This window comes from Tursiops truncatus, chromosome 8 (genome assembly GCF_011762595.2).
Source record: "Tursiops truncatus isolate mTurTru1 chromosome 8, mTurTru1.mat.Y, whole genome shotgun sequence".
In the NCBI taxonomy this organism is placed as follows: domain Eukaryota; kingdom Metazoa; phylum Chordata; class Mammalia; order Artiodactyla; family Delphinidae; genus Tursiops; species Tursiops truncatus.
The window spans coordinates 104,900,004-104,919,563 of record NC_047041.1 but is presented as its reverse complement, the minus strand read 5'-3'; the positions used below and the strand labels follow the sequence as shown (position 1 = coordinate 104,919,563).

Here is a 19,560-nt window from a genome sequence, read left to right as displayed (position 1 = left end):
GAGGGAGGCCCAGCCCAGGACAGAGACCATGGACCACCCCAGCGCCTTTGGTGGGTCATGTTGCAGGAGAGGCGGGAAAGAGTTGTTTATCTCAATTTGTCAGGGGAAACTGAGGCCCAGTAGGGTGAGGGGCACCCGAGGTGACAGCGCAGGCAGGCTGAGCCCAGCCTGGAATCCTGTCTGCACAACCAGGGCGCCCCCCCTCAACAGTAACAGGGACTTGGGGTGACACTATTTCTCAGCATGGGGCACAGCCTTTCACGGAGTCCCCGCGTGAGGGCCCCTATAACTAGGGCTGCTCGACCCGGAGGAAGTCGGGGCTCACGCGGACGAAGCAATCAGGCCCTTGCTCCCCGGCAGATCCCAGCGGTCTGCTCCACTGGACACTGTTAGGCTGGGTGTAGCCGCTCAGCTGAGCTGCAGCTCCACCCTCACTGCTCCTGGAACCACAGGTCGGGTGAGGGTGGAGGGGAGCTTTGGGCAGCGAGAGGCCTCAGGTAAGTCCAGCCTTGGTCCCCCTCCAGCTACGAGTCCTGAGGGGATACTCTACCCTCTCTGGGGCTCGGTTTCCTCCTCTGTAAAGTGGGTGGATGACAGAAGCTGCCCCCGCTGGCAGCCAGGAGGACTGAGCAAAAGAACGTCTAGGCTGGGTGTACTCTAACTCCTGGGACAGGCATCCCGGGTCCACCCCGGTGTGAAGACAGTTGCTCATTCTCCTGGGTTAGATCACGAAGGGCAGAGAAAGGCAGCGTCACGGGGAGCTGGCCGCTAAAGGTGGCTCCTCCCCTCGCGGGAGAGTGGGCAGCAAAGCCAGACCCGAAGGCTGCCTGGGGGGAACGTGGAGGACGCTGGCTGACGCTGGGGAATAACGCTGCTGCTGACGGAAGGGCAAGAGCATGGGAGGTGGGCAGAGCCAGGTGGACACGTGGGCTCTGGGCGGGCAGGGCACACCGCCTGCCGCCAGCATCCTGGGCACTCCAGACTCTCAGCGTCTCTACAAGGGGTTCATCCCTATTTTCCAAATGGGGAACGCGGATCTTCTGGGCTGAACCAGGGGCCGTGTGCCGCTCTCGAGGGCTGGAGCGGTCATCCTTGTCTCCTGCCTGCAACACCTCTCAGCAGCTTCCTCTCCCACCCCGCACCCCGGCATACACCGGAGCCAGGACATCTCATCCCCTCCTCCCTGCCTTTGCATGTGCTGTGCTCCCCACCTGCACACCTTCCTTTCCTCCTCTGTCCTTCGTAGCTCTCCCCAGCTTCCCCAGCACTGACAAACCCCTGTCCTCTGGGATCTGACGTCCCTGACCTCTCCAGATCTCATGTCCCGGGACTGCCTCGGAGCCATCCATACATAAGCTCTTAACTCATGGGGGCCCCTCAGCAGGCTGGCAGGACACCGGGGGGCTGGGCCAGGAACTGCCCTTAACGCACTTCCCTTCAGAACCTGCTGCACACAGCGGGCTCAGCACCTGGTGCCGGGCCCAGAAATGCTCCTGCTTGGCTGGAATAACGGCCGGTACTGAGCAAAGTGGACCAATGAGCCCTTAGTGAATGGGAAGGAAATTCACAGTGACCCCCCTCAAGTCAGAGAGCAGGGACATTACGTAAGGAGAGAATTCCCCACCAACACAAGACAAGAAAATGTTACCAGGTTCAAAACTGAATGCCCAACCCTCCACTGGGGCCTGATCGAGGACCCTCAGAGTCTGACAGTCTGCGGAGCACATAAACATCCCCTAAACATCTCTTGCCATTGGGGGGAGTGGGAGCATGGAGGCCAGACAAGAATGGGTGTCTTTTGCTTTCATCCAAAGACCAGCTCTGCCACTTCTAGCTGTGCTACCCTTAGGCACGTAGCTTAATATCTTCGTCCCTCTGATCTCTTCTTTGTAAAATGAGGGCCAGAGGGAATAAACAGACCTCCCTCAACTAATATGACTTCCCTCAAAGGGTTGTTGGAAGGATTAAACACGTTAATATATGTAAAGGGTTTACAGCAGGTCCTGGGATATGGTGAACCTCAACAGAAATTTGCTCTAATTGGGAACTGAGACATGGCACAAGTGAAGGACTAGGGGAGGACGGGAAAAGATAATCTCATGGTCGAAGTGGACCACAAGCTAAAGATGGCGGCAGTGGAAAACGGAGCTGGTTCCACTGCCAGGTCCAGCAAGAGGCAGAACCGAGCACTGCTGTGAGAGTCCCAGATCCTCCCCCAAGGCCTGGCCCTGTCACTAATTCGTTGTGTCATCCTGGGCAAGTTGCTTTGTCTGTTTGCATCTTGGTTTTAAAAATTGGGGATGATCCTACCTGAATAAGTGTAAGGGGCACGCAGCCTTCAAACAGAAAGTATGGGCTCTCTTCCTAGTACATTCCACACAGGCTGGTAGGCCTGCAGGGTTTGGAGAGCAATTCTGGGCTGGGCTCAGAGGGAGCTGGGGAGGTAGGTGCACGGCGAGGACCACAGAGACTGTCGGGGTGGCCATGTGACTTTTGGGGGCCCTTCCATGGAGCCAGAGTGGCTGCTTCTCTCGTGCAGGACAGGACAAGAAGGCAAAGATCTAACTTGCAGTGGGAGCGATATGCGTTAGACTGAATGCCTAACTTCCCAATTCAAAGGCTTGGGAAAGCTCCAGAATGCCCTTTCTGTATCCTTAGGGAAGGGACAGTGACCTCTTGCTGCACTTTTGCCAAGGGCGAGGGATTTCTCATTCATCTTTTTAATGCTCGGCACTGAACGCACGGCTCTGGAATGAACGCACGCATGGGGGAATGAATGACAGAGATGTGGGGTTTGCACACTGCTACTGGTAGGGGCCACCAGATCAAGGACACCGAAGCTGAGACCCAGCCAGACCAGAGCTTAAACACCACACGCCCCAGCTCCGAGCCTCAGGTTTTGCATCTGCGAGATGGGGACAAAAACATCTCCTCGACTTAGGTCACAGGATTCTTGTGAGGACCAAGTGTGATGGGAGAACTGAACGTATTTTGAAGATGAACCCCTGAGCTGTCCCAAGGAAGGCAGAAAGATGGCTGTCTGAGGTTACGTGGGAAGAGGTCAGGGGCCAAAAGTCCCCTTCACAGCAGGTGTGCCCTGACCCAAATACCACAAACAGCGCGAGGGCAGTCTAGCTGTCTCTGCAAACTTCCTCCCCAGACTCTTAGAAAAGGGCAGAAGAGGAGAACGGAGCCCTGCATCCACACCTTGGCCGCTGGACTGCGACCCAGTGCATTCTTTCTTTATATTTATTTATTTTTTATTGACGTATAGTTGACTTACAATGTTGTGTTAATTTCTGCTGTACAGCAAAGTGATTCAGATACATACATCTGATTCAGATATATATATATATATATACACACATCTGTGCCTGCACAGAGCCACCTTCGCTGGGTGACGCAAAGTAATGACTGAGCAACACTTACTGGCTTGAGCTGTGCTGGGGATGCCCTCGGAGGCTCTCCCCGGCACACTGCCTGCCCTGCACAGACAGGCCCCCAGCTCCTAGAGCACTGCTTCCAGCCTGTCTGTGGCCATTTCTCTGGTGGCACGCTGCTCAGCCCTCCTTCCTGCGGCCACGTGCTCCTGGTTCACAGCCCTCCAAGCCCGTCACACCTGAAGCCTCCCCACCGTAAGACTTCTGTGCAAAATAAGTCACTAGTCTCCTCTGGGCCGTGAGAAGCTTGAAAGAAGAGCCGAGCTGCCTCTCTGCAGACTTTGGGGCCCTCGCCAGAGTTTGGGGGAGCCGAGAATTTCTGGATTGCGAGAGACAACGGGTCCCTGAACTAAAATTCCAGAGTCCAGGGGCCATTTATTAAGGGCTCCATTTTTTTTTTTTTTTTTTGTGGTACGCGGGCCTCTCACCGCTGTGGCCTCTCCCGTTGCGGAGCACAGGCTCTGGACGCGCAGGCTCAGCAGCCATGGCTCACGGGCCCAGCCGCTCTGCGGCATGTGGGATCTTCCCGGACCGGGGCACGAACCCGTGTCCCCTGCATCGGCAGGCGGACTCTCAACCACTGCACCACCAGGGAACCCAAGGGCTCCATTTTTAATTTCACAGCCCGTTCATTCTCAAGTTGAATCTGGTGTACCTTGGAATGTCTGTTTCTCTCCATTTCCTTAGCTGCCACCTCTACCTCATGCCTCCTAACCGGTGTCCCCCTCATTCCCACCTCTAGGTCTTCAAATATGTGATTTCCTAGTGTGAAAGGCCCCACCCCACCCCATTATGGGTATAACTGGCCCCTTCTCCTCCAGAATGCTCATCCCTCCTACAGGCTGTCCGTGGTCACCTGCCTCTGTGTCTTCGCCCTTCCTAGCTCTCCTCCCAGCTGGTGGGTGACATGGGACAGTCATCTGCCCCCTCCTGGCCTCAGTTTCTTCATCCGCGGTAACAGCACCTACCCCACACGGTTACTGAGAGAGTGAAATGAGTTAACACACAGCGGCGGGCCCATCGCTCTGGAAGCGTCCCTTGTCGCTGTCTTGGGTAACTTCCACCACTGCTCCTTAAGCCCCAGCTGGGCGGGGCTCCCCGGCCCGTTCGCTCTGGTGGTGTCCGGGATCCCACAGGGCCTGGTACGCAGCAGGCACACAGTGTGCGCTGAAATGATGATCCTAAACTTTCAAGGTCACCACCAACACTGGTCCCTAACATTGCCAGGATTTCTGCCCAAGCCCAGCTGTAGAGGACACCTCCATAGCCCACAGGAGCCCAGTCATGACCCCAGGGGGTGCAAGGCCGGAGGGTCTCTGCCTTTCCGGGACCGCACCCCACAGGCACCTCCCTGGATGCCCGGCCGGACTCCGGCTGAGGCCAGAGAGGCAGTCTAGGGCAATCCTGGGCTTGGTCAGAGGGAAACACGGGGCTGGGGCCTCCGCATCTCCTGGGGAGGGGCTTTGGCAGTGGCTGTGTGGGCACCAGGGAGAAAGGGGAGTCTGTTCTCTGGCCCCAGAACGAGCGGCAGCGGGGCTCCCCGGCTGAGGGCGCTGGTCTCAGCCCTTCCCCCTTCAGGCAAACTTTGTTCCAGCGTTAAGCCGAAACCCACATGGGCACATTCTGACCTCCGGGGATCCTTGCGACCGCTGGGTCCCGCCCCAGAGAGAGTGGTAGGGGTACCGGGGACCCCAGACAGGGGACCCAACCACGTGGTCGGCCAGGCGCTGGCCCACGCGGCCCGGCTACCACCCAGGCCAGGCGCGAGCGCCGGGCTGGGGACCGGGACCAGCGCGGAAAGTCAGTCTCGAGCGACCGGCGCCCGCCTGCTGCCCGGGGTGTGCGGAACTCCCGTGCCGGACCCCGCGCTGCTCCGGGGACTCCGCGCCCCGTACAGGTCGGTCCCCGGAGGGTGGCGGCGGGGTGGGGCCTGGAGGCTGCCACCCTCCCGGGGCGAGGCGGCTATCCCACCGGGGGCCCCAGCGGCCCGCTCGGGCGAAGCGGTTGCGGGCTGGGACGCGGGGCCGGGGCGGGCGCGGGCGCGCGGGTGGCCGCCCCCCACGCGCCCCGAGCCCCGCGGACCTGGCGCGCCCCGCCCCCCACCAGTCGCGCCCGTCCGGGGCGCGGCGCAGGTGCGCGGCCCTCCCGCCGGATCGCGGCCGCCCGCACTCACCGTGCCCTCGGACGGCAGGTAGCCGATGTCCTCGATGGCGCAGATGTTGATGATGTGGACGCTGCGGTCCGCGGCCGGGAGCGTCGAGTACTTCTCGTTGACCCTCATCGCGGCCGCCTGTGCGCCAGGACCGCCGGGCGGCGCGCCCTCCCCATCCACGGCCCCGGCGGCCTCTGCAAGCGGACAGGCAGCGTTCGCGGCGCGCTGGCTCCCGGGGGGCCGGGCCTCCCGCTCCGCCCGCCGCCCGCGCCGCCCGGCCCCGGTCCCGGCCCCGCGCGCTGCGGTGCGGGAGCGCCCACCCTGCCGGTCCCGCGGGGCCCACACGCCGGCCGGCTTCCTTTGCCTCCAAGAAAGATGATCCGCGCTGTGCGCCCGCTTATGGCCGGGGCGGCGGCCACGCGGGTCAGATTTTCCGTAGAAATTAAAACACAGGAAGAAAGTACTCCATTCCTGCGGGCCCCTCCAAGGTTTATTTTTATCCGGGGAAAGCGCCCCTTGGTGGCCCGGTTCTCACGTCAGGGAGGAAAGGTCCAGTCGCCCCTACCTTACAGTTCAGTTGCGGGTCACCTTGCAGGGGAGACACGCTTCTGAGATAGAAGTCAGGAATGCTCTCCCTGCCCCTTCCCGCTCCACCCGCTGGCTGACTCCGGCCGGCTGTCACTCAGCTCTCACCTCCTCCGGGGAGCCTCCCCTGCATTCTGCATGCCCGCCCTGTCCAGCTCCCCGGAGCCCCCTCAGGTTGCCCGCAGCCCCCATTTATGGAATGTTTAGTACTCTGTGCCCAGGCACGAGCAGAGTCTGGGACACAGTACATCTCATTTAACCCCACACCCTGGTCCTCCTTTTGCAGAGGGGGCTGGGGACTTCGGAGGCCAAGGAAGCGTGGGCGGGGGGAGCGCATGCAGAGTCGCCTGCACTCCTTCATGATGCTCTGCTGCCTCCCTGAGGGAGGGACGGTGACTTGGATGGCCTCATCCCAGGACTAGCAGGGCTCGGGCACACAGTTGGCACTCCTCAGGGCATTTTTAATCCTCCATCCCTGCAGGAGGGGGACGCGGGTCTCTGGGGGCAACCATGCTGAGGTTTAGCCCTCGGGGGCCACGCTAGCAGCCCTGCCCAGTGGGAATGAAGTCTCCCGTTTTTCTGCCCTTCTGCATGCCGTTAGTTCCTCAAGGTGTGTGTGCCAAATGCCACCTCCTCCAAGAAGTCATCCTGGACTGCCCCTCACCCAATCACTGAGGCCCAAGAACCTGCCTGTACCTTGACTACAGCACTTTCTTTACTCCACCTCATTTTACAGTGGATTCATACAGTTGATACTCAATAATTGCTTGTCAAATGGCCACTGAGGAACATTCAGGGCCTACAGAAATGATTCTAAAGAATGATTATAAAGCTGCCTTCTAAGGCCATGATGTCGTCAGCCTGCTGTGGTTCCAAGAATGCATTCTGGGATCAGACAGGATGGGGTTGGGTTCCCGCTCTGGCACTTTCCAGCCCTGTGGCCCTGGACGAGGCTCCTGAAGGCTCACAGGGACTCCGTCTTCTCCCGTGAGCATCTGGTGTGTGTGAAGCTGCAGCTCAGTGCCGGGCACAGGGGAGGCTGGGCAGTGGCCACCGCTGTTACTACAAACTATCATCTTGTCAATTGTCGTGACCTTCTTCCCTCTCCCATTTAGCCTCAAGTTCATGAATTTCTTGAACTTGGAGAAATGCAAGAAGGTTACTCCATCCTTGGGCTGGCCTTGCCAATGGGAGCTGAGTGGCCCTAAAGGACTCTTTGTCTGCACCTTGGACAGCTAGGCTGCCGAAGGCCGGAAACAGCCCTCCACAGTTTCTGCCACCCCAGGGAGACCTTGCTCTTAAAAGTTCAAGTTTTCAGGGCTGGCAAGAATGACACAGACACACACACAGACACACACAGACACACACACACACACACAGAAGATTATGTAACTTCATTCTCTTATCCGTGTTGGTGAACAACCAAGATTGTGTAACCCTAATGTACCATCTTTCTAAATTTATTTTCAAGGGGCAAAGGGCCTTGCCGAAGCCTACGAGATATAATTTATGAAGGAAAGAGGAAAAATGGAATCCCTCAATTCTGGGTACGTTGGCATTTCCAAACGTTTGGGGGGTGACACTTCACTGCTGACCCCGGGAGGCCTGGGGGCTTTGTGCCTGAGCCTTTCTGAGGGCTGCAGGGTGGGGGACAGTTTTTGAGGCTTGGCAGCTCCCCACCTCCTCCGGAGACAGCGCCCCCTCTGGCTTTGCCCCAAAAGCTGTGTTTCTGCACTTGTTTCTGGGATTCACGCCTTAGCCAGGTTCAAGACATCTGCTTGCTTGTAAAGCATCACTTTCTTTGCCACATACAGTCGAGTTCCCTGCATCTGCTTCCTCTCGCCCCCTCCCCTAAGCTTCTGAGGTGGACGGTGTAGAAATGCTTCATCAAGGGGAGGGGAAATGCAGGGTGGCCTCTGCGCAGAGCAGGTGCAAGGATGGGCCAGCTGGGATCAATTCCGTCCCCGGGCCACTTATGGCCTGGGCCGGGCATGGGGGGTGGTTCCTGGGTCTTGGGATTCCAGGGACCAACAAGTAGTAAAAACATTCCCACCAAATGAGGAAGGAGGAATGGGACGCTTCTAGTTGAGATATCTCTGAAGTTAGAAGGACTTTAAAGGGTCCCTTTTGTTCTGGTGATGATTTTACCTGCTGGGTTCCCTGCCTTGCCCTGTCTCACGGGCCATCATGCTGGGATTCCGTCTCTACTCTGAATCGCTAACTGCTTATAAACAGACCCTCTAGATAAACTGTTGCATTACTTTTGTATTTTCTTCTTTTTGACTCAGTGATTCTCACCGTTAAAAACCCAAAGGGACTGATTTCACCAGAAGGATTCATTCCCCGCTCATGAATTAGGAAAAATCGGTCTCATTAGTTTAAGTGGTACCCTTTATTATGGGAAGTTCTGGGCCTCACGGCTCACCCTTTTCTGCCACCGTGTTGCCTTTTTGTGTTATTGTGATGTCACCCAGCATTAGGCACTTTCGTCTCCGCTGACATTTTAATAGTCACCAGGAGTGCAAGCACAGGGTGACAAGGGGCGCAGGAGAGGAGGCCAGGCGTGCTCCCGGGTGAATGCCTCCTTTGTAGGTGGCAGGAGGGGGCCCTTTCCAGTGGTGTTTTCTTTGCAACGTCAGTTTCATCTCCTTGGCATTGTGCACGAGAAAGAAAGAACGTCTCGCACTGTTCCTGCTTAGTGGCACCGTTCTGAGCCTCCCCAGGAGAGCAGGCTTCACACAGCGAGCAGAATGAGGCCGTAGTGAGCCCGGGGCAGGGATTATTCCCGCAAGGGTGTCTCTGATATGGCGCTGTCCGGCGGGGCTTCTCACCTTGGCTCTGTCGACATCTGGCGCTGCATCGTAATTTGTCCTGGGGCCATCCTGTGCCCATCCCGTGCCCTGTGAGCTGCTCAGCGGCATCCCTGACTTCCTCCCACTAGATGCCAGTAGCACCATCTCCCTCCCCGTGTGACAACCAAGCACATCACCAGACATTGTGAGGTGTCCCCTGGGGGCAAAACCCCTCCCTGTTGAGAACCCTGTTCCCAGGCTGCAAGGAAGACCCAGGAGGCTGATCTTACCAGCCCCATTTCTCGGATGGGAATGGAGGCCTGGAGAGGTACCTGGCTTTTTATTAGAGATACACGAGGTGGGAGTTATGATTTGTTTTTACAAAATACAGAGGTGCCCCCCCAGGGCTGCTCTCAGTGGGTGGAGGGGCCGGCACAGCCCAGGACACACCAGGCTGCTCTGTCCCTCGTTCTGGCCACCCCTGCATGGGGCAGCCTTCTCCCCAGGACAGATCTCTGCACTCAGAGGTGCTAAATAAACGCTGTTGACTCACGGGCAGCCTGGGTGGGGAGAGGAGCGCGGAAGAAGCGAGCGGCTCATGACTCAGGGCTATTGTGAGCGCCGACGGCCACCCATCCCCCGCTGGCTCTGAGCCCCCTTCGAGTATCTGGTGGGCAGTCCCTGTAGGAAAGAAACGAACACCCCACAGGTATATGACCTAACATGTTAAAGCGACTCAGGGTGTAATTATCCCCAGGGAAGTCGTGCCTGGAGAATTTATAACTGAGATACGGTGGGTGGGAGACTGGCCCCTGTCATTTCCTTCCTTCGAATGATAGCAGAGCTCTGAGCAGAAGCTGGCAAGCTGCAGCTGGATGGGAGACTCCTTGGGCGTGGAAACTACCAGCCCAGAGTTCTGGAAAGCAGCCCAAGCATGAAGCTCCGTCTGGGGGACGCCCCCCACCCCCACCGCAGCCATGGGTGTTGTTTCCATCAGAGGGTTTTCTGATGATTTATGTGTTTTGTTAACCCAGGGCCCGCCTTCTGAGAATTCCTAGGAACTCTAAAAACATGCCCAGGGTAAGTTAGAACCCAGCCCGTCACCTCCTCCTGGAAGCCTTTCTGGCCTGAGTCAGTTGGCCTGACTCATCTCTGTTCTGCTGGCTCCAACCAGGCACTCAGGCCCATTTCTGCTCCAGCTTCCTCACGTCTCCTCCTACTTTATTTCTCCACTCTTAACCCCCCGCTCCGTCCCATCTTTGGCACAATATAGATTTCCCTGTTTATGTTTATTTATTTAACAAGCAGTGGGGCAGTGTTTACTACAGTCCAGCACTGTGCTAAGCTCTCTACAAATAGTAACTTGAATTCTTATAGTGATTACAGCCATTTGCAAGGGGATTCACACAGATGTCACCCCTCCACCCCCCGCCAAGGTCCTTTCTTTGGAGGTTTGGGGAGAAGTCCAGACTGAGTCTCCAATGGCTGCTCCCTCCTCCCCAGCGACCCTACAGGCATCATGATATTAATTCCCATGACGACAGACACTTGGGCACCAGAAATCCTGCCCACCGGGGATGGGATGCAGGATGCAGCCAAGACAGCCTCTGGACCACCCTGCCCAGCAGAGGGTGGGGAGTCCGATCGCGGCGTGCTGGCTGCCCGCTTCTCAAAATGAAAGCCCCGCCCAGGGGTCTAACGCTTCTTCTTGGGTCTTGAAAGAATAGCGGAGCTTCAGCCTGCCTTGCTTTCATCAGCCCTCCCCAAGAGAACAAAGGATTTCCAAGTCCCACGCACAGATCGCCTTCATCCGGGCTCACACCCCACCAGGCAGAGCCTTCCAGATCATGGAGCTGCTGAGAGATAAGAGCCAGGTGCTCCAGGCTGAAGGTGGCGTGAGGCCCCCAGGCTGCGGAGCTGGGATGGAGCTGCCCCGTGCCGTTGAAATGTGTGAACAGGAGCAACGCTCTCACCCGCACAGCCCAACCACCTGCATCCTCCCCGTGCACGCATGCGTATGTTTTGGAGCGCATCACACGTGCATTATTGCTGTCCTGGGGTCAGTGGCCACACACAACCCTTAATTTCCCTAAAGACCCATCTCGCGGGAGGCTGGACCCTGACGTCACAGCCTAGGTCGGTGACCTGGGTCTCGCTCCGGAGCTGATCCTCTTGGACCACTCTGTGTGACCTCACACAGCTTCCCCAAAGATCAAGCAAACCCAGAAATCCTCGGACAGAGGACCAGGCTTTGGTATCTTTATGGGAAGACCCTGATGCTTTCCTGCGAGACCCCAGGGCCGGAATCAAAGACCTTCTGGGTTTGGTGAGGCCACGGATGGCCTTTCCCTGGAAACCTTGCTGTTCATGCGGTTGTACGTTCATGTGTGTACGATTCAGCGCAGAGCTTCTGTTTTGCGTCAGGCCTCTGCTAGGTCCTGGGTCTCCGTCCTGCGGCCAAGCTCACTGCAGGTACAAGCTCACTGCATCCTATGTTCTGGGGCCTGGCTGGCTGGACACCCAGCCCAAAGCAATGAGCCAACGTTTTTGGGAGGCGTGAATGAGCTGATGAACCAGAAGCCTCACCAGCAAGGCACCAGCTCTCCCTGCCCCGGTGCTGGGAGTCAGAACTACGAACCTCCTCCAGGTTTGGGACCTCGGACCTCATCCTCCAGCGGAGCTTCCTGGTGTACTAAAGGAGTGGGTTCTTGGGCCCTACACAACAGCACGGTCCAATAGGAACGTGATGTGAGCCGCTGGTAATTTGCGATGCTGAAATAGCCACATAACAAGAATAAAACTCATCAAGGGAAATTGATAAAGTATTTTATGTAACTTATTCTATAAAATGTTATCTTTTCAACACGTGATCAATAAAAAAATTATCGATGAGCTAGTTGACATTCTTTTACCCTATAACAATTTGAAATCTAATGTGTATTTTATACGTACACAGCACATCTTAATTCAGACAAGCCCTATTTCAAGGATCAGAGCTGCCTGTGGTCAGGGGCAAGGTACTGAACAGGTTAGCTACAAAGCCGTCTCTTATTATGTAGGAAAACTCTATTGGATGGCCTTTCTTTTCTGCTTTACACGTCTCTGTGTCTTCTAAGATTTCTGCAGTGAACACAAATTAGTTTTATCACCAGGAAAAGGGAAACTATTATTAAAAACTCTGACATACCATGTAACCTGCAGGGTTACATGGTACCCTTTTTACTGTTTGAGGGAAAATGGCCAGTTGATCGGATTTTTATCTGTACAGCACCAATTTAGAGAAAACCACCTTTGCTTAGGGCCAATTGGAGACACGTTCCTAAAATATTTTGACAAAGTTTAGTCTTTAATTACAAAGCTTATATGATTACACAGCTGGTCACAGAGGCTTTTGAGTGGAGGAGGTGAGAGAGCTCTCTATTTGGAGACCTGGTCCACCTGAGGGCATCCTCCAAGGGTCCCTGTGCTAAGTGTTAGGTTCAGCAAACGTGGGCTGTCTGCCCCACCATGGAGCACGGGAGTGGAGGCTGCCTGAGATGCCAGCCAAGTGCATGGGGTGGGGCACCTTACCCAGCTGCCTGCTTGGAGGACTCTTAGCCCCTGGCTCTTCTGATAGTACTGCCTGGACTGGTGGGGAGGTCATTCATTCACTCACCCATGATTTACCCACTCATTCATTCACTCATTCATTCATTCACTCACACATTCATTCATTCATTTACTCACCCATCATTCATTCATTCACCCATGATTTACCCACTCAGTCATTCACTCATTCATTCACTCACACATTCATTCATTCACTCACCCATCATTCATTCACTCACCCATGATTTACCCACTCAATCATTCACTCATTCATTCATTCATTTACTTATTCATTCACTCACACATTCATTCATTCATTCGCTCATCCACTCACTCTTTTGTTACCTCCCCCCACACCTTGTCCATCCATCTCTGTTTTTCTGTGCAGATGTCACCCCACCCCTCATCCACTGCATAATTCCCTTCATTGTCTCGTTTCTTGTCTGTCCCACCCCCTCCCTTGGCTAGACTGTCAGCTCCAGGCTATTTTGTCATGATTCATTCAGCGACTCCAGATTTCTGTGCCTGAAAATGACACCAGAAGTAAGCCACCGAGCCGAGGACAAAGGTACAGAATTGAGCCGATGATTCAGTGAGTTTGGGCCCCAAAGCGTTTTCTCTTAAGAGGTAAAATGTGGGGAGGAGGGGAGAGGGTGAGAGAGAGAGGAGTCTCTGCAAGCCAGGACGGCGTCTGACTTTGGGAATGCGTTAGTAACCCACAAGGAATTAACTCAGCCCCTTCCATCCCTCTGCTTATGGAGACGAAACCCCAAAGTGCATGTCCTGTAGAGTTAGTAAGTACACACACACACACACACACACACACACACACACACACAGAACACCTGATCCCTAAATGGTTAAAAATGGGCCCAAAGTATGTGACCTCCTCCTTCACGCTTATACAATTTGTGGTCCTGGAATCCCCCCAGAAGCCCACCCCGACCACGGCCCAGATCCTCCACAATCTGTGATCCTGCAGATGCTGGAGGACCCAGGGCCGCCCCCTGTGTGGTGCCCGCGCCCCTGCACCGAACGCCATCCCTTCCAAAAGCAGTGCCTGAGAGCCACCTTCCCTGCTTCTTGTGTGAGAATTATTACATCTGAAATCAGGCTTTCTGGAAAACCAAATGTCTTTTTTTTTTTTTCCTGCCCCTTCTATCCACCCCTACGTGGCAAGAGAATCCCTTGGAGGAGAAATTTTCAGTTAATTCATGTTTTATTCTACAACTCGATTCTCAGGGCAAGCGCCTTGAGATCTTCGTAACCATCCCCCCTTCCTTCCTGCTTTCTGCCCCATTTGGCAAGAGGCTGACCTCTGACCTCAGCCCCAGACTCCTAACCTCCCTGTAGAACTCACACCCGGCTCCTTCCAGCCCCTTTCAGAAGAGAATGCGCATCCTGTCCTTTGTCAGGGAGGATGTCGGTGCCCCCAGTTCCTTCCAAAAGGAAAACAAGGGAGAAACATGGTGCCCTGAGGTGGATCCCGGCCTGTGTAAGCAGATGCATATCAATCGTTTCGTAAGGCAAAGTGTGTTGGGGAGGTGCCCTGCTATCCGGGGGGGACCGAACCAGCCTGGCCCTCCAGCCTGAGAAAGCACACGGGCACATCACTGTTGGCTGCGGCCCCGGCATGGATCTAGCGGGCCTCTGCGGCGCCAATGACATTTGGGAACAGCTGGCGAGGGAGGGGCCAGGTGGCAGGGACCCTTCCTCCTCCTGTCATGGCCTGTTGACTTTGGGGACCCCAGCAGGGGACTGTTTTCCCTTGAATGAGGGCCGGGATCCCCTCTCCATGGCCAGACACTTGTTAATGGCTTCACAGGAGTTAACTTTCTCCCTGGGGTTCCTGCTCAGGCATCGCCTAGGCCTTCCCTGTTCCCCCCCCACTGCCCCACGCCCCGGCTTTGCTTCCAAGCAGCACTTGTTACCCGACTGTTTACTTTCTCTCTGTGCCAGGAAAGCAGGGCCCTTGTCTGTCTCTCTCGGCTGTATTCTCAGCACCTAGCAAAGCACACAGCAGGTGGCAAAAAAATATTAGACTGGCCAAAAAGTTCATTCGCGTTTTTCCATGTGTTTCGGAGAAACCCGAATGGACTTTTTGGCCACCCAATATTTAACGAAAGCACGAATGAGTGAACAACGCGTGCTTCGCCAGTGTCCGCGGACTCCAGCGCCGTGCAGAGCAAGCACTGTTACGAGGGGGCAATTTTAATCTGACTCAACCAAACCCTGAGCTGCCTCTTGGCCAAAGGAGGTGTGGGATCTTCACCGAGGGGTTCTCCCCAGGACCCTGGAGGGTGGAGCTAACGTCTTAACATTTTCAGGCCGCCGGGGCCGAGAGTCCTGGGGCCACTGGTCCAGCCGCCACAGGAGCCCAGTGACCAGCCCTCATCAGACCTCTGAGCTGCAGGAGGGAAATGCAGGACTGGGCTCGCCAGACATCTGGGTGCCTCCCCTTCCCCTGGGCAATCAGCGAGTTTACTAAGGTCCTACTGTGTACAGCCACAGAGCTGTGAGCCCCAGACACAAACGGAAAGACAGACCTGCCCGCCCGGCGCTTACATTGCCGGGGAAAGTCAGAAAACCCAGGGAGAGGCCTGAGAAAGAAAGATCACGGTAGGTCCTGGAAGGTTCTCCAGAGCGAGTGGCTTTCAGCCGAGCCCTCAAGGGTGACCGGGAGCCAGGAGGATGAAGAAGAGAGGACAGCCGCTCCAGGCAGGGGAAAGGCCTGCGGGCGAGGGCGCCAGGGCTCTGGTAGGGGACATGGTAGGGTCTGGAGGGGAGGACAGTGGCGAAGGGTGAGGGACTGCCGATTCATCCATCAGTTTCCCCCGTAGCGCTGCTGCCCTGTCCCTGTGAAGTTACAAGGTTGCCGGCGCAGCGTAGAGGGGAGGGGGACGCCCCCAGAGAGTGGGCTGGCTGATTTTTGATGGGCGGCCACGGTGGCCTCTCCGTGAAAGGGGCATTCATAGCCACTCGGGAGAGAGAGACCTTGGGAAGACTTTGACAACCAGACTCTGTGTCTATGCAAATAGAAGGATTTCTAAGGATGTGCACTGGTGCTTCCTTGTCAAGAGCAAGGGCTCCCCTGCAGGGGGGAGTTGAGGGGGGCAGGAGAAGGGACCAAGCCGGGCTGAGCTGGTCTGGGGGTGCTGGCGCCTTCTCCCTCTGGACCGTAGTGAGGCTGTGCCTCGGGGGCCCCTTCATCCAGCGTCCACGGCGGAGTGGAACGTCACGATGACGGGCTGGCTGCATCCCCGCACCTGGAAGTAATTAAAATTCCACGGGACAGCAGACGCGTCTGCTGTGCCGTTACCAGGTGAAGGCCGAAGTCAGGCTGCCTCCGCACATCCACCCACACCGAATCCCAATGAGAGGAAGGTGTCACGTGCTTCGGCCCCGACACACAGTACGTGCTCACAAAGGCTCGCGGAAGGGATTGTCCCAGAGGACACATGGCTTAGGCTTCTTCCCTCCAGGGACCTGCGTGCCTGCCGGGTGACCTTGGACAAGTTAGGGAGGCAGCCCAGGGAGGAACATTCCAGATGGAGGCTGCAGCCAGGCAGGGCCCTGAGCTGGGATGAGCGTTGAGTGAGGGGCACGAGCGTGGAGGCTGCCGAGGCTGGTGGCGGACCTGGTCAGAGCAGAGGCGGGGCGGTTGGGCTGCAGGGCCTCGGGCCCTCTGGGTGGGGGAGGGGCGCAGGAGTAGAGGGGTGCGGTCCGAGCTCTTAGGCTCAGCAGATGGAAGGGTGGTGCCAGGGTTGGGCCGAGTGTGGGGACCCAGGATGTGCATTTTAGCCGAGGACCCCGGAGCCTCTGATCCGGTGCCGCCCCTTGACAACGTGCAAGCCCTCCTCTGGTGACGGCTGAACCCAGGAGCTCTCAAGCCCTGGGATGGAGGCTTCACTGCCTCTGAGGGCAGCTGACTGCCCCTGGGGCAGCTCTGAGGGAACCTGCTCCAAAAAGCCAGCCCTGCTTCCAGGCTTGGGCCACCTGCAGAATTACCCCATCACGAGAACAACATCTAAAACTCAGAGTCAGCCGTGCCACAAAGCTCCCTGTGTGTCCTCCTTGCTCGGACGAGCAACCACAGTTTTCTCTACTCCCTGTCCCCGGGAACGCCACGAATCACTCTCAACCGTGTATTTTCAAAATCCTTTGTTCTGGAACATGGACTCATGCAAGCTAAGTGAGGACTCAGTGTTGGCAGCTCAGTGTGTGAGTGCAGGGCTCTGCAGAGGCTCTCCTGGGTCACATCCCCCTCCGTCCTTAACTCCTGTTCTCCTGGAACTGCCCCAAATGTCTCTATTGCGGCCCTAAGCTCTTCATTGACTGAGACAGCGAATCTCATGAGAACAGGCAAACTACTGATCTAATTCATACTAAGGTGTAAATGACTGTTTTCTCCCACGTACTTTTAATAGGTGAACAGGGCAACAAGCATCAAGTCCATGGACATCTGGGGATGGGGGACGTGGAGAGAGGGAAAAAACTTCCCAGGCAAAGGGAAAGGGGAGAAGGAAGAGGTTTGGGAGAAGGGGGGCAGGGAACGCCTTTACTTCCTGTTGGTCTGGCCTGGACTGACCCAGCCCTTCACTGCCTGCTGACTTGATTTTGGAGGCCAGCACAACCAGGGAGGGGCCAGCATCTGTCTGATCCCTGAGGGCAATTTTAAAGCTCACTTCAGTCCCAGGCTTCCGTCTGAAAAATCTCTCCAGAGCAGAAGCAGAGCCAAGAACAAAGGAGAAAAAGTTGTGAAGCCACAGCAAAGGGCGCGTGGGGGACTGAACCTGTTTCTCAGATATTCGTCTGGCCTTGGGGAAGTGCTCCTTCTTGTCTGCGAGGCTGAGGCCAGAGAATCAGCCCTGGGGGGCGGGGGTGAAGGAGACACGTGGTGCTCTTCTCGACAGATGGACAGACAGATGGACGGATGGTGCCCGAGAGGTGGCCATGCTTCTGCCCCTCGGGCACAGGCTGTGAGACCCTAACCCTGGCTCCGATCTACCCTGCAGGCTGGGGGTCCAGCCACCCCAGCATGATCTCGGGAGCAGGAAGGGCTCTGCCTGGCAGTTCATAAGCCTCCTTCCCTCAACAAGCCATAAAGCTGCCACGTACCCATTGTGGGAACAGCCTCTGTGCGCTGGGAAAGGGGCCCCGCCTGTACGTGCCCATCCACTTCCAAAGCGCGAAGACTTCTAGTACAGAAGAAAGAGGAACGAAGAAAAGGGGGGAAGAAAAAGGAACTAAACAGGAGAATGAGGGAAATAAAGAGAGAGCAAGATGTCCTGGAAACGTAAAGACCTGTATCTCAGAGAAGAGGGATGGGGAAGCCCCGAGGTCAGCGTCAGGACCTCCCCCCACCCGTGTCCTGTTGAATATAGTTATTGGTGGTGGTTTGACTTTGACTCATCAAAACTTTACCCAGATATCATATAATATTGCTTCTATGTGGAATCTAGAAAAATGATACAGATGAATTTATTTGCAAAGCAGAAGTAGAGACACAGACGTAGAGAACAGCTGTATAGGTATCGGCGGGAAAGGGGGAATGGGATGAATTGGGAGATGGGGATTGACATATATACACTGTTGATACTATGCATAAAATAGATAACTAATGAGAACCTACTGCATAGCACAGGGAACTCTACTCAGTGCTCTGTGGTGACCTAAATGGGAAGGAAATCCAAAAAAGAGGGGATATATGTCTACGTAGAGCTGATTCACTTTGCTGTACAGCGGAAACTAACACTACATTGTAAAGCAACTGAACTCCAATAAAAATTAATTTAAAAAAATAACCTCTGTCTCTAAAAAAAAAAGTTACCAAAAGAAGGGGGGGAAAAAAAGACTTGCTATGACCAGGTCATGTTTCTCCAGAACCAAGGGGGTTGTGAAGCCCAGAGTGGGTGGGGTACGGAAGGTCCAATTTTCATCATCACACGTAATGAGACACCAAAAAAACAGTGGGCGAGACACTTGGGGACGGCTTGGCTTCCCAGGAAAGGGTACTAATGCCAGGTGGTGTGGTAAGACTTGCATTAGCATAAATTTAATCTTATCTTTAAGAAAGACGAGGGGCTTCCCTGGCAGCGCAGTGGTTAAGAATCCGCCTGCCAATCCAGGGGACACGGGTTCGAGCCCTGGTCCGGAAAGATCCCACATGCCGCGGAGCAACTAAGCCCGTGCACCACAACTACTGAGCCTGTGCTCTACAGCCCGCGAGCCACAACTACGGAGCCCGCGTGCCACAACTACTGAAGCCTGAGTGCCTAGAGCCCACGCTCCACAAGAGAAGCCACCGCAATGAGAAGACCACGCACCACAACCAAGAGTAGCCTCCGCTCGCTTCAACTAAAGAAAGTCCACGTGCAGCAGCAAAGACCCAATGCAGCCAAAACTAAATAAATAAAATAAATAAATTTATTTAAAAAAAAAAAAAAGAAAGGCGGGAATCGCTCAGCTAAAACGCCTGCTCACGCCGCCAGGTCACTGGTCAGCAGACCAGGGTGGAACTTGCTGGGATTCGAGGGGCTGAATGCTCCTGCCGCCTCCCTGCCTGCTCTCCACCTTCCCCTCCCAGCCTCCCACCCCCAGCAAACATATAGTACCAGGCACGCTTGGGCCCATGGCAGTTTCTACCCCAGGGAAGTTCAGTGTCTGGACTAATGTTTGTGTCGGGCTTCACAATCTGAGATTTTCAGCTGCTCCCAGGGGCTCAGAGGGCAGCTAAGTTTGGGACCCACCTAGTCTCAGGGGGACAGACACGCACACTGGTGACCGTGGTGCCGTGGGACCAGTAACCCTGTATGGAGACAGGCATGGAGTCCACGGAAGCCCCGTGGAGGGAATGCTGAACAAAGCTCCAGAGGGAGGGCGGCTCTGGACCCTCTGCCCACCTTGCTCCAGCCTGATCCCTTCAGAACCCGCAGCGCCAGTGCACATTTGTTCCCAGGGCGCTGCCTTTGCTTACAAGATTCAGCTCACTGGGCAAGTGTCT

The 19,560-nt window shown here is 55.8% G+C and overlaps 1 protein-coding gene and 1 long non-coding RNA gene across 18 annotated transcripts in view; one reads left to right on the top strand and one right to left on the bottom strand.

Annotated features, from left to right (window-relative positions):
• The window catches only part of ANO1 (anoctamin 1), a 160,794-nt gene that overhangs the window by 83,182 nt on the left and 58,052 nt on the right, over window positions 1-19,560 (bottom strand). For 13 of the 15 annotated variants that reach the window (XM_073809310.1, XM_073809312.1, XM_073809315.1 and 10 more), the window contains exon 2: window positions 5,614-5,786. In XM_073809310.1, the coding sequence (XP_073665411.1) occupies window positions 5,614-5,786 (173 nt within the window). Of the gene's footprint in view, window positions 1-5,613; window positions 5,787-5,912; window positions 6,037-6,157; window positions 6,309-19,560 lie in introns of those variants that run through there. The other 2 variants (XM_073809318.1, XM_073809319.1) reach the window with 2 other exon arrangements.
• Window positions 4,342-11,855, top strand: LOC141279423 (uncharacterized). 3 transcript variants are annotated; one of them, XR_012333645.1, is made up of 3 exons: window positions 4,342-5,337; window positions 7,649-7,724; window positions 9,119-11,855. It is a non-coding gene; the product is annotated as an uncharacterized lncRNA (long non-coding RNA). The 3 variants fall into 3 exon arrangements; XR_012333646.1 differs by lacking the exon at window positions 4,342-5,337 and adding an exon at window positions 6,155-7,175; XR_012333647.1 differs by lacking the exon at window positions 4,342-5,337 and having other exon boundaries at window positions 6,155-7,724; window positions 9,119-10,049; window positions 10,347-11,855.